The sequence below is a fragment of the Dicentrarchus labrax genome, unplaced genomic scaffold (assembly GCF_905237075.1).
Source record: "Dicentrarchus labrax unplaced genomic scaffold, dlabrax2021, whole genome shotgun sequence".
NCBI classification, from domain to species: Eukaryota; Metazoa; Chordata; class Actinopteri; family Moronidae; genus Dicentrarchus; species Dicentrarchus labrax.
The window spans coordinates 11506778-11521512 of NW_026136719.1; the positions used below are offsets into that span (position 1 = coordinate 11506778).

Here is a 14735-nt window from a genome sequence, read left to right on the forward strand (position 1 = left end):
CCACAGAGTTCGTGTTTTTTTATGTGCTCCCCTTGTGGAGTTCACCTGGAAAAATGTGATGCCATTATGCTAGGTACGTCAGTGCATCAGTCAGCCTTTAGAAAAAAATATGATATTTGGTGGATTGTTAGGTCGCTGTCAGACAAATCTGATCAAACTACACACATAAAGTCCTGATAAAGAGTTTTTAGGTGTCACACTAAATAAATAAATATCACCTAATGATGTTTAGTCTGAATATTTAATGATATACACAAGATAAATGCTTAAGATTTCAGACTTGAATACAGTGGTGTAAGTAGTACCCTTAAGTAAAAGTAGTAATACCACAGTGTAAATACTGCTGTTTTTTACTAAAATAAAATGTATCAGCATCAAAATATCCTTTAAGTAACATAAGTTAGAAGAACCCATTTAAGAATAGATGTTATATCAGTGATTATTTAAGCACCACTGTAAATATGCAGCTGGTAAAGGTGGAGCTAATCTTAACTAGTTATATACTGCTAGGTAGATTAATATATACTAATAAGGAATCTGAAAAGTAACTAAGTAACTACAATTGTTAGATAAACATGGAGTAAAAAGTACAAGATTTGCCTCTGAAATGTGGAGGTGAAATATAAAGTAACAATCTCAATTTCTACCTCTGGTTTATTAGTGCAGCCACTTTCCTGATAAATAAATGCGTGCAACATTGTAGTTTTATTGTATGTAATTCAATAAAAAATAGATTTATGTATGTTAAAACCAACTTTCCTACCACTGATATGTGTTGATGTTCTTAGTGACAATTATGCCTGCAGGCAGATACAGTAGCTGCAATATGTGTATTGATTAAATGGCAAATTTAATGCCGAAACATGTTTTACGCCAAGTGATTACAAGTTTATCTCTGTCTCTGAGTGAACGGAATGAAGTAGTGTCTGTGCTTCACGGCCTCAGCAGAAGGACAGGATATAAGGGAGGACAAGTGGGAAACAAAGAGTGGATCTTGGCACCAGTTTCCAGAGGGGGATAAAAAAGCTCGGAAGAGCAGCAGGTGCAGATTGGGCGTGCTCAGAGGGAAAACAATCTTTGACAGTTTGAAGGACTCAGAAAGCCCTTCAGCACAACACACAAAAGCTGTCTGATTCATATGCATACGGACCAGACGTTTTTGTAGGACGACGTCTTTAAAAAGTCTCTTTAAAAAACAGCTTGGTTTTATAGTTTAACTGATTAGAATTCAAGAGTCATATTTAAAATAATCTCATAACAATGAAGATCTAGTTTGGTAAGAAGAAAAAAAGAATAGTTTAGGCTGACATCTAGTGGTTTAAGTTTAGAGTTACAGCTAAATGTTGAAAGAAGAAAACCAGATTGCCACTGTCTACTGTGTCTAATAGTAACAGCATAGGAACATCAAAAAGGTATTTTCCTGTGTCTTAATTTCAATAAACTGCACACTTGCACTTTATTTTAATACTTTGTCACTTTGAGTTTATGGTTAAATGTAGATCTTGCTTTATAATGGTAATTATAACTAATTTTAAGCTTTTGTTCATGAGTCTAACCCTCTCTCTAAGGCGACAAAGCTGAAAATATTTACTGTTTCAACCATTATTTCATTAAATATGTTAAAACACCATTCTAGTTTCCAAATCTTTCATCAAAATAACCCAACATTATTTTGTATTATGTCAATATAATCATATAGCTAATGTAAATATTTAAATATTTACTGGTCACTATGTGGAATTAAAAATATATCATGTTTTGATAAAAAAAATAATATAAATCTTAATGAGCACCCGACAGTATGAATCCCCATATTATAATAATACATTTTCTGTCGTATAATTAGCATTAGCAGGCCTTCCTGTCATCCCTTCTCACGTTAGGGGATTTCTGTGCCCCTGGCTATGTCACAGGTTGCGATGAGGTCACCTTTTTTTGGGTGTGGCCAGAGATGACTGCAGTCTCAAGAACTAAATGCAAAGATAGGATACTCCACATGCAAAAGCACTGAATGAGAGCAGCTGGGTTTAAACTGAGATTAGAATAAGTCCTTCTTTTAACTGTAAATCTATTAACTATTATTAATTTTGCGTCCTTCTTTTCGTCATCATGCAGATGCTACCTGCCCTGATCCTCCTGTTGTTGCTTCTCAAAGGTATTTTTAATTTCTTTAAATATTGTTTTAAAATAAGTTGTGTTTGCCTGTTTATGAATTTCCCTGAAACATTAAAGTGTATTAAGATGAGGCTGACGGAGCAAGTGCATTGACTTATTTATTCATTTTCATTTTATTATTAATATATTCTCTTAATTTAGAAGACTTTACTGATACCTATACTTACAGATTGCTATACGATATTTGTGAGATAGTTTATTAGTTATTAGATAATTATGTTTCTACAAGTTTTATAGTCTTCCATCTTACTTTAACAAATCACTGTGACCTGTCAACATTAAGGAAACAGGTGAACTCAGCAGGTTTTATTCCAGCTTTTAAATGTTTGGTTGGTAGGCTCACAGTAAACAGTTTCCTGTGTCTATGTCACCTGTTTTTCTGGTTCTGCCGCTTTTAAATGAATTCCTTGGTTACTGTTTCTCTTACCTGCCCGCATCTTTTTGGCATGTGAGATATTTGTTTTTTCTTCTTACACAAAAGTGTACAAATACACAAAGCACTGTATGTAACCCTGTGTTTGCCATCCCTCCACAGTGTCTGTGTGTATTCAGGTGATTGTTCCTCAGCAGGAGCGCAGTGCAGCTCTCTTTGACTCAGTGATCCTCCACTGTGACTACTACACCTCTGCACACTACGATGACGTTCTGGTCACCTGGAGGTACAAGTCCTTCTGCAAGGAGCAAGAGAATGACTCCACGTGTAAGAAATAATGCAAGGGCACACAAATAAACACACATCCAGTACAAAATACAACATAATGCAGTTATAAGTCTCAGAAATGCTTCAGATTGACTTATTTCTGCAGTAGCACTTCAACTTACTTAATACCCCAACCTCACTGTTTCACCTTGGGACTTGAACGGTCTTTTCATGTTAAAGGGCTTAAAATGGTGGTGTAAGAAGTTAAATACTGAGAAGACCTACTATTCCTGTAGTTGGTTGATAGTCACCAGTACAGCTTCACAAGAGTGATCTTTTGATCATATACCTACCAAGCAGGAGATATGAATGGTAGTCACAGAAATCTAGTTGTTTCTTGTTTGAATAAAATCTTTGCCTCTGGTTTTGCAGCATACCAGTCGGCGCTACAGTTTGGACGGGACCCATTAAATAACTGTCCAGATCATCAGCGGACAGTGCGCACAGTGATCCAGAGGAGAGGAAAGAGAGAGCCAGCACTGGGATCGCAATACCGTGCTCGAAACATCACCTTACAAAAGAGTGAGTTCATACCAACACTTGCACTTGTATTTTACAATTTGAAGGTCAGGCTCAAGCCAGTCATGTCCAATACAAGGTGAACCCATATCCATCTTGAGGTGAAATCTGTTGTTAAGAGCAAAGAAAGTGGTATCAATCTTCTCATCCAACTGAGAAAGCAAATAAGCGCTTTTCCTAAAATATCAAACTATTGCTGTAAGTTTGTAATTGTTTGTAATTTGTACTTGTGAGAAAAGTATATACATATGAGCAGATAAAAACAACAACATCCCTTCATCATAACAGACTTACATTCCTGTGAATGGCAGGTATAAAAAGACCAATCAGCAACATGAAAGACAAACAGGTTACACTACAAACATGGCCAGATTATGTACTGTAAGTGTCCCAGTGTTTGTAGTTAAAACACACTGGCTCTATCTCAATACAAGAGGAGAACTGTAATGTTGACATGGTAAACACAAGTGAAACATCCATATGTGCTTATAGCTACTTAAATGTATATATTTAGTGGGATTTTTAAATAAACTTTCTGACATGTGATAGAGTCTCACCCCAGACTGGCCTCTTTGACAACCAGTGCTAAAAGTAACAACATCTTATTAAGACAGCAGTGAAGCCCTATAGAGAATTTAACCAAAAGTTTGTGTGTGTGTGTGTGTGTGTGTGTGTGTGTGTGTGTGTGTGTGTGTGTGTGTGTGTGTGTGTACAGAGGCAGACCTGGTGATCAATGAGGTGACGTGGTCGGACAGTGGCGTGTACTTCTGCAGTGTTGATGCTGCTGGAGACACTTTTGGAGACAGTGACAAGGAAGTCAAACTCTTCGTCAGGAGCTGGACCGCTGGGAAGCGGGAGCCTGACCTATAGACTTACTGAGCGAGTGAGGGATGAAGTTACACCGCTGGTCGGTTGAGTGCTGGATGGTTTCACCATTGGCCACTGCTCTTTCAAAATGAATAGCAAAGCATTAAAGTAGTTATGCACCGTAACTCCAGATTCTATGAGTATTGAGCCACAATGGACCAGACAATCAGCTCTCAAAAATAGCTTTTTCTTTAGCTAGTTAAAGGAACCAGTGGGGCCCACAGTTATCATCATTATCATCATCAGCTTTATAGTTCTAAAGTTGCTTTTCATAAGCATTAACCACCCTTTTGTAACTTGTTAGGCTACTTTAATCTATTTTACACAGTTAAGCAGTCGAACAACAACTTGGCTGTAAAATATTTTTGTACTACATTATGATGTTTTTTATGTGAACTCTTTTTAAGTGAACTTTTTTGTGTGATGTGAGTTATCATTTAAAAATGATTGTCTAAGCACTCAGTGTAACTGTGCACATATAGTGTGTCTGATTGGATTGAAGTATTTGGCCCACCATTGAAGCTAATTGTTTTCAGTGATTAGATGTTTATGTTTGTAAAGTGGTGCCATCTTGTCTGAATGAGCATGGAGTGAAAAAGGGTAATGTTTGTGCTTTAAAGCCTCACTTTGGTATATTGTTCAGGAGAGAGTTTAAACATAGAAAAATATATTTTAAGTATTACTTTGATTGTGTTTTAATTACAAAGGTGGAAAAATGCACATTAAACATCGACCATTTGCATTTTAATATAATGCTTGAATTCAATTAGATGTTAGGTCAGTGACACAATTTAATGAATGTAGAAAACCAGTACGTGTATGTCTGTTTTAAAATACAGCAAATAGGGAACAGAATTGCAGAACAGACAGGTATTATGTTTATATTTATGTTCAGTTGTCTTAAACTGATAAATCTGAGATAATGGCCATTTAATGGTAGTATGATGTCGTCCTGGCACTTTGTGCATGAATGTTGTCTTTACATCAAAGACCACAATGGAAATACGTTTTGAACTTTATAGTGTTATCCTTGACATGTTGTATATGTGACCCTGTTACACTGTGTTTTAGATTAGTCGAATTCAGTGAACACCAATAGAACTGCAATAACAAATATATGGCAATAATCACAATGCAATGGTTTACAATGCATAATTAAATGTATGAATGTGAAATGGTACTTGTATGTCTCCATATATTTTGCCAACTGTGTTTTTAAATTCAAATGTATCATTGAGGACTTTATATATATAAAATGTAACTACAACTGACTGTGAATATACTGACATCTAGTGAAGAGTTGCCAAACCACAGCAATGAATGGCATTACTCTAAGGAACAATATGTGGGTGTAAGTGTTATTCTCAAAGCTGTTATTTTGAAATAAAGTAAAATAACTCATGTTGCTCTGTACACAAGGGTGGAAAATATGTGACAGTCACATTTAAACATTAACATAAAGGCAAGTTTAAAGAACAAAAAGAGGAAACAATGTGCCAGGAAATTCAGGTATGACGGAAATACATAAACATTCAGTAAAAAACACTGGAGGAAGAAATTAATAAATCATTTATATGAATTAAATAATTTTCTTTGTTGCATTTTGATTTTTCAGCTGGAGAGTTGTAATAGGAGATAGTATCAAGTATAAATAAGTCAAACTCTGGTTCTTTATTGGACTATTTCATTCAATTATTAAGAGTTGGATTAAGAAGATAAAAAATGTTGTCCATAATTATGAATTCATTTCAAAATCAATGAAAATAGCACTACCATAAAGCACCTATATATAGATAGAAAGCTCTGCACATCAATCAAATATTTGGAATACATCACCACATAAATCCCAGGCATTAATCGTGGTATTTAAAGGATATATTGTTCGCAGTGACACCTCTTTGACTTCCCTCCCGTTTTTTGGGGGAGATTCCTGTGCACCTGGCAGCGTCACAGGACCGGATGAGTACACCTGTTTCGGGGTGTGGCCAGAGGTGACTGCAGTTTCAGGAATTAACCAAAGATACTGTTCGGACACACGCACAGGACGAAACGATGAACAGCTGTGTTTAAGAATATAGGCTCTACTTTTTACCCTTTTTTAAAAAACTTTTTATCGTCATTCGAGGATTTTTTTATTTTTATTTTTATTAACAGTTTTTACTGAGAGCCGGAGGTTTTGTGGAACAGCGTTGTGTCATCATGCGGAGCCTACCTGCCGCCATCCTCCTGTGGTCGCTTCTCAAAGGTGATTTCCATTTCGAAACATATTGGCATCATTTTGTTTTAAAAAGAGTCTTGTTAACCTGCTTCTGAATTAAAAGATTTAAAAAATTTCAACTGAAACTTTCCAAACTCGAGGTATCGGTCACATGTCAGTTTATTTGACATAAAGATGGATATCTTGTTTATATTTCCTGTCCTACAGGTGGACTACATACTGTGTGTACTTGAAGATCGTTTTTTAATTATTATTTTTTTCCTCCATTTTATTATTAGTGTCTTTATTTAATTTTTATTTCACTGATACCTACTTACAGGTTGTTATGTGATCCAGTTGTGCTTTTAAACTGTAACCCACAATTTGTATACAGTCTTCCATATTATATTTAAGACTCAGTGTGACCTGTGTACATTTAAGGACATGTTAACTTCACAGGTTTAATTCCAGCTTTTGAGTGTTTGGTTGGTAGTTTCACAGTAAGCCATTTCCTGTGTCTTTGTCTATGTCACCAGTTTTTCTGGTTCTGCCACTTTGAAATGAACAACTAGGTTGAGAGAAACCCTCACACACATTGTTTCATTCTTGCCACAAGTCTTCCTTACCTTGTCTCAATACACAGGCTACCGTTTCTCTAAATTGGCAGCATTATTTGATTTTTTTTTTTGGGCACATAAGAGAACTTTATTCCTCTCACATGCACAAATACACAAAGCAGCCAACTGTATGTAACCGTCTGTTTGCTGTCTCTCTACAGTGTCTGTGTGTATTCAGGTGATTGTTCCTCAGCAGCAGCGCAGCACAGCTCTGTTTGCCTCAGTTACACTTCGATGTGACTACTCCACCTCTGCAAACCTCCAAGATGTTCTGGTCACCTGGAGATACAAGTCCTTCTGCAAGGACCCTGTGCTGGAGTATTACTCCACAGGTAAGCAACATCCCACACACCGAAAGAGGGCATAATGGAGAGAAAAGTGATGGTATATTTGCATTACCAGGCACTGCGCTGCTGATGTGAAACAGAGGAGGGAGGTAAAGCATGACTTGATGAGGAAAGGACATCATGTTTATATAAATCTCATATTATCTCTGAATATTCAATGCCAGAGCGAAAAAAAACCTTCCCATACATAGTGAGCTAATCTAAATGATTTCTTTCAGCTACTAGATGGTGTATTAGCCATAGGCTCCAACTATCCTCTACCCAATACTAAACACTTGATTGATGATGATAAATGAAAAATGTGTGAGTCAATACTATTCCAGCAGAATGGTCCAACACAGAGAAAAACCTTCATTCCTCAGACCAGCAGGATAGTGAACTCTGTCCTCTGACCTCTGTATCTATTTTTCACACTTCTAGCACAAGCTTTTGGCATGAGTATGCCACACTGCATTTCCTTACACATGATGCTCGTGTATGTGACAAACAAAACCCTTGAATCCTTCCATTGTGATGTGAGGACTTGCCTTGGTTTATTGACCACATAGTTTTTTGTTTTATAAGAAGACCAAGAGCAATGCTAGTGTATGTAATTAGGCAGAGCCATGCTTTGCACTAAATGCCAACACATCTTAGTTTGCATTTAAGCATGCTAACATTTGCTACTTACCACTAAACACAGAATACAGCAGAGGCTGATGGGAATGTTATTAGTTTATCTGGGGATTATGAATGTAAATGTTATCTCAATTCATCCAGCCTCTGTAAAGATATTTCAGTCTGGACCAAAATGGTGGACTGACCAACAGACTGACCTTGCCATCCCTATAGCCGTGCCACAAGCACTATCTCTGTCTTACACAGCACAGAATAATAACCTGTAGGATAGTCGGTAGTGGTGCTAAAGATGCTTTAATCATATGGTTGTTTTAATTAAAACTTTTCCTCTATGTCACAGCATACCAGTCTGCACTACAGTTAGGACAGGACCCATCGAATGACTGTCCAGATCGCCAGCGGACAGTGCGCACGGTGATCCAGAAGAGAGGAAGCAGCGAGCCGACATTGGGAGCTGAATACCGCGAGCGCAGGATCACCATTCAAAATAGTGAGTTCAGGCATTATACGGTCCCATTCAACACATCTGGTATCAGACTCAACCCCTTTGTGATGAGACTAAGATAAGACTGTATTGGTCTTGAGACACTTTATTATACATATTTTGCTTCACCTATCATTCTCAATTTTCAATATTTTGTGGTAGGCATATTTTTAGTCCTCTACTTTAGTTGTGTGAATATGTTTTAGACTGTTGGTCAGAAGTTGGTCAAATTAGAAATGATATCACTTGGGAAGAATTAAGAAGACAGTTGTTTAAAATTGCCTTTTAAGGTACCACAGTTTGATTGGAAGTTTCTGTGTGTGTGTTTGTGTACAGAGGCAGACCTGGTGCTCAATGAGATTATGTGGTGGGACAACGGTGTGTACTTCTGCTCTGTCGATGCTGCTGGAGACACCTCTGGAGACTCAGACAAAGAAGTCAAACTTATCGTTTACCGTAAGAAAAAAATGTTTAAACATGCACTCACTGATACACACCTATTGACAAGATGTCTATGTCTCTGGGCACACCACAGTAAGCATGTATCTTCCTCTCCTCTCTCAGACTGGTTAACAGTGTTGTTCATCATCATCGGAGCCCTCCTTCTGATCCTCCTCTTCTGTATCTGCTGCTGCCAGTGCTGCCCTCAGAAATGCTGCTGCTATGTTCGCTGTCCCTGCTGCCCACAGCAATGCTGCTGTCCTGAAAAAGGTAGAAAGCAGTCCCCATTTAGAAAACTCTTCTTGTTGGTGCTTTAAGGATGCTCTGATATCCAAGACAAGGGAATGGACTGCTGATAGCAATAAATTCACAACTTGTGGTGTCAAAAATGCACAGAAGAGAAACAAAAAGGCAACGTGGGAGTGAAAAAACAGATAAAGTTGTTCTGTTTTAAACCAAAATCATTATTAACTGGTAGTCAGGACTAGTCGAGTCCAAGTCAAGACCAAGTCCAAATGAGAGAGACAGTCAAGACCAAGAGAGAAAAAAAATAATGCTTTTGCCATTGCTGATTGTTTGGGTTTTGGCAGCCATTGGCGGGCATTGACACTGGCCAATCAATGCTCATTCGAGATGGAATTAAACCAATACCCGTTTTTCTGAAGTGCACTTCACCAATGGTTTTGTTTTTAAGTAGGAAGTTAAAAAGCATATACACTCCTGAACAAAATCTTAAGACCGGGGGTAAAATGACAAGTATTCGCATTTCGCATTGGTGGAACATAACAAGATTGTAAGTAGAGTTTCAAAATACCAAAAGAAGAAACAGGAGGAGGAGCTAGAGACAAAACAATAGCATAGGCAATTTATTGAAAATTGCATTAAACTCAAACAGGCTGTTCATCAGCTGATCAAAAGTTTAAGACCATAGGCCAAAAAAAACCCAAAACAGAACTAAAAAGGACTCAGTAGTGAGTAGCCCCACCATTGTTCTTGATCACTTCAAAAATTTGTTTAGACATGCATGATGCGAGTGTTTCCAGGAGGATGGTGGGAACGTTGCTCCATGTGGTGAAGATGGCTTCACGAAGGGCATCCACGGTCTGGCACCGACGTCTGTTTTTGTAAACTTCCCTTGCCATCCATCCCCAAACGTTCTCAATGGGACTTAGATCAGGGGAACATGCAGGATGGTCCAAATGAGCAACGTTATTCTCCTGGAAGAAGTCCTTCGTCAGGCGGGCTTTCTTTCCACCTTTCAATGTCCCATGTTTGGTGCTCCCTTGCAAAGTGCAAACGGGCAAGTTTGTGGTGTGGGAGGAGAAATGGCCTTGGAAGACGTTTTCTCGTCTGTCGCAGATGCCGTCTGATGGTTATTGGCTACATCAGTTGCATCAGTAAGGGCCTTAATTTGGGTCGAGGATCGGCCTGTGTCTTCACGGACAGCCCGTTGGATCCTCCGGCTCAGCGCAGGTGAAATTTTTTTGGGTCTACCACTTGACCTTTTTGTCCCATAAACCTCAGGATCTTTTAAGAAATTTGAAATGACTGTCTTACTGCGTCCAACCTCGGCAGCGATGGCGCATTGCGAGAGGCCTTACTTGTGCAGCTCAACAATCCTGCCACGTTCAAAGACAGAAAGCCTTTTTGCCTTTGCCATCAGTTGGTCATGACAGTGTGAATGCCTGATAGAAAATGACATGAAAGCCAGATTTTTGCAGATCTGGACTTTTTAAGGCTATGGTCTTAAACTTTTGATCAGCTGATGAACAGCCTGTTTGAGTTCAAATGCAATTTTCAATAAATTGCCTCCTGTATTGTTTTGTCTCTTGCTCCTGTTTCTTCGTTTGGCATTTTGAAGCTCTACTTACAACCTGGTTATGTTCCACCAACGCGAAATGCGAATACTTGTCATTTTTCTCCTGGTCTTAAGATTTTGTTCAGGAGTGTATTGGTGAACTTGGTCGAGAAACTAAAATATTTGGCATGAACAATAGCCAATGACACGTTGCTATCAGCATCTCTTCGTTGTATTTCTGACAGCCACAGTGCAGATAAAGAGCCTGTATACTCAGAAGACGCTCCTGCATTAATAAATATGTATATAAGAAAATGCTGTCCTGATCTTTCAGCGGTGATGCAGCATCGTATGATGAAGGAGGCTCAGAGGGCCATGGCTCCCTGGATGGGGGGACAGCCGGTATATGGACCAATGAGCCATGCCTCCTCCCAGATGAACCCGCTGCTCTACTCAGGTACACACACACATTATGTTACACAGCAAGTCGGTTGACGAGCAGACTGTGGCCTTAATACCTTCAGTCTTCAGACCTCTGACTCTATGTGTATGTTTTTGTCGCTCCAGGATCTGCTTCAGGCAAGAGCTTCCCTATGAAGCCCATGCCCCTCCCTCCTCCTCAATCTTCAGCTTACAGCATGCCTGCTCCCAGTGTCCATGGCAACCACACCCCTGCCAACACCAATCAGATGCTTGATTACTTAGAAAACCAGGTGAGGGGGATGGACATGGCCAGTCCTCTTCTACAGGTATGTAAGCATGTCCTCAAATCTGTTTATGTAAACAGAAGGGCATCAGATTATTTTCTCATTAACTGATTAAATACAAACCCTTGCTCAGAGCAGTCCTGTTTAGTCACTTGTAGTATTTTAGTTTATATTTGGGGCCCAATAATACAGATTTTCCAGTGGCATGCCTTTGGGGAAAGGTGGGTTGCGTTATTAGCTGTTTAGTTTGGACTAAAATGAGTCTCTTAAGAGAATGCAATGCATTTTTGCAATTTTGCAACTACCAAAGAAATTATTGTGGAAGCTTTTGTTTTAGCAAAAAAATGCATTTTGATTCAGCGTTATTTAAATTAAAGTCATTGGCAAGGCAGTTAAAGAAACCAGAGTTTTGGTGGCTGTTTAAAGTCATGGTAGGGTTAAGGAAGGAGCCAGACTTCATAGAGAGAGTTTTCCAAAGCTATTCGACCATCTGACAAGCAGTTCTGATGGAGTATGATGGCCACTTTACAATTCAATGAAAAACTGAGTGGGCATTATAACTTTTGTTGCAGGGTTTCCCAAAGGAAACTCTCTCAATCAGTTATTATATTTATGCCATTTCCTATATGTTAAATAGCACCTTTTATCTTTTTGCCAAAAAATCCTTTGAAAGATAAAGTGCAGTCTTTGTAGCCAAAATAGTATATACTGTGAATTTCACTGAAATGTACGAGTGGTGGTTGTCATTTATATTTACTTCTTTATTTCCTCTTCTTCCCATCAGTCCCAGCCACCTCCTCCCAACCACATGCAGCAGCACCAACCTCCGCCACACCACATGCAGCAGCACCAACCTCCGCCACACCACATGCAGCAGATCCAACCTCCTCCCCAGCACATGCATACTGTCCCATTTTCCCCCGGCCCTCCAAGCATGATCTCTGCCCTTGATGATGGCCCAACAGAGCGCCGGGTCATCACACTTCCACCAATAAGAGAGCAGCCGCCAGTCAGAATCCCACCCCCTGCACCCAGGACTCGCCCCCCGAGCTCCAGCGAGAGCAGCCGCAGCGGCTTTGGCCGTCATGACGATCGAGGTGCAGCAGGCAGGCGTTATCCCTCACCCACCCGGTCTAGGGGTATTCCCAGGAGCTACAGCGAGGAATCACTGGATGGGCGGAGTCGCAGCGGTGCACGAGGAGGCATGGACCGGCCCCGCTCCCGTTCTAGGGATGACCTATTTGACAACAGATCCAGGGCAAACTACTCTCCCCCAACATCAAGGCGCCCTAGAGGAGGGTCCTGGAGCTCAGATGATGAGGGCAGCAGCAGGAGAGGGGCAGGTGGAGGAAGGAGAGGAGGAGGAGGCTGGGTTGACAAACCTCCCAGCTACTCGGAGTACGAGCCTGGACAGAAACCAGGAGCACGGAGGAATGAACGCTACTCTGTAAGACACACGCTGCTTTAGATGATAAACACACTTTTCTTGCAACTACACCAACGCACTTAGACAAATGCACACACACACACACACTCAAACACACAGTCATTTTAAAAGCAGTCTGAGGTATACTGATGATTGTTAGTGAAGTGAATCTAAAGTTAGTGTGTCTCTCTCAGGGTTCTCGCAGTGGCACCAGTGTCGTCATCTGAACCCCTCCAGCTGTGAAACGCCCTGTGACCTCTGTTTCAGAGAACACGTTCACCTCACTAGAATTGGGAGCCAAGTTTTCTGGCTACTGGTAAACTTTTAAATGCTGCCATTTTGTGTATTTAAATGAACCATGGAGCAGCCCACTCATTACCTTTTTTTTTTTTTTTTATAAGTGAAAAACTGGCAGAAGGATTCATAAAATGTGAGATTGAGAGATTCATAAATTTGGGATAATCTTCCTCTTCAGAGTGTGCAGTGCCAGGTGGTAAAGCAAATGTTTGGCGTCAATAAGGAAACCTATTGAGTAGTCTATAAATGGTTTGTTTTTTAGATATTGTTTTAAGAGAACTGAGCTTTACTGTGACTACTGAACAGATTTTGGAATAATATTCCCCTCTGCTGGTTCATCAGTGTAATGAAAATACAGGGGATTTGGATTAAAAGCCTCCTGTTAGATTATTCTCAAATGTGGCTTCAGAATTGAGGTTTCTCCTCTTAAAGAAATATATATTTAACACATCAGTAAATAAACAAATTACAATTGTTTTTACATTAGCCAAAAACTATTTAAACCCATATAAATATGAATAGACTCTTGTGAATGATGAAAATTGTTTTTAGCTTTTTATAATTTTTGTAAATAGTTATTATTCATATCTCTAGATGTGTTGTAGTGACATTTATTTTGAAGGAAAGGTGTATATTAGCATTAACATTAGTCTCTGTTCAGATAATAATTAAGTGTTTTTAAACCTTTTGTACATAATGAAGGATGTATTTACCCTGAGTGCTTAAACAACAGTCAACACTGTGTCTAAATAAGTAATTTACATGGTGTTGAGTACTGTCAGCAATATTACTGGTCCAAAAAGCTGTTTTTTTTTCTTTTTAAATTATGGTTGTTGGCACAATATGAAAATGCAATACTATGTTTTTTTCCAGTTTACAGTTCTGGAAACTTACCTGGTTTATTCCCCCCCCTTTGGCTTGTATGATGGTATACATAAACTAAAAATCACTTCACATGGAATTCAAGTTGTTGACTTGCTGTATGTTCCATTGATGTTTTATTCCCCACTTTTTTGTATTTACACTGTACAGTCAGTTTGTGTTTATTAATAACATTGATAATAAAAAGTTCTGCCTTTTGGGGTATAACAGAACTGTTTATTGTTCTTATTCCCAAATACCAAGTTTACAATATAGAGAACATCATATGCAGAGGTAGCCGTTTTTTATTTATGAAATTGAAAGCTTTATATCACCAGTCAGTCCACAAAAATTGTATTTATTCCATTTAATAGCTAAATACGAGCATGTGGTTCAGCTTAGAATCAAAAGTAGCCAACTATCTACATTTAACCAAATCTGTGGCACATCAGACAAACACATGCTAATTTACCAGACTTCAGTAAACTGTTAAGTCAAATAATCCACAATTATCCACAATATGAGAAGCAGAGACAAGTTGTTTTTATTCTTTTAATACTGAATTAATTAATTTATTAATTCTTCATACCTCTTCTCAGAACCAGGTAAAATCTTTTTGTTATTGCCACACCTACATCTCTTGTCATTTTGAGGTTACCTATTGTGAGTGGTGTGTTACTA

The 14735-nt window shown here is 38.9% G+C and overlaps 2 protein-coding genes across 2 annotated transcripts; both read left to right on the forward strand.

Annotated features, from left to right (window-relative positions):
- The first annotated feature begins 1975 nt into the window (after positions 1-1975).
- LOC127351522 (immunoglobulin-like domain-containing receptor 1) lies at positions 1976-5663 on the forward strand. The gene is made up of 4 exons (XM_051379127.1): positions 1976-2155; positions 2711-2875; positions 3248-3397; positions 4110-5663. Exons 1-4 carry the CDS (start codon positions 2110-2112, stop codon positions 4262-4264), a joined length of 516 nt encoding a protein of 171 aa, XP_051235087.1. The 5' UTR covers positions 1976-2109; the 3' UTR covers positions 4265-5663.
- A 578-nt stretch (positions 5664-6241) lies between these two features.
- LOC127351506 (immunoglobulin-like domain-containing receptor 1) lies at positions 6242-14287 on the forward strand. The gene is made up of 9 exons (XM_051379098.1): positions 6242-6506; positions 7237-7407; positions 8381-8530; positions 8861-8980; positions 9089-9235; positions 11098-11220; positions 11331-11512; positions 12255-12917; positions 13091-14287. The coding sequence occupies exons 1-9, from the start codon at positions 6461-6463 to the stop codon at positions 13121-13123; spliced, it is 1635 nt and encodes a 544-aa protein (XP_051235058.1). The 5' UTR covers positions 6242-6460; the 3' UTR covers positions 13124-14287.
- Positions 14288-14735: the final 448 nt, after the last annotated feature.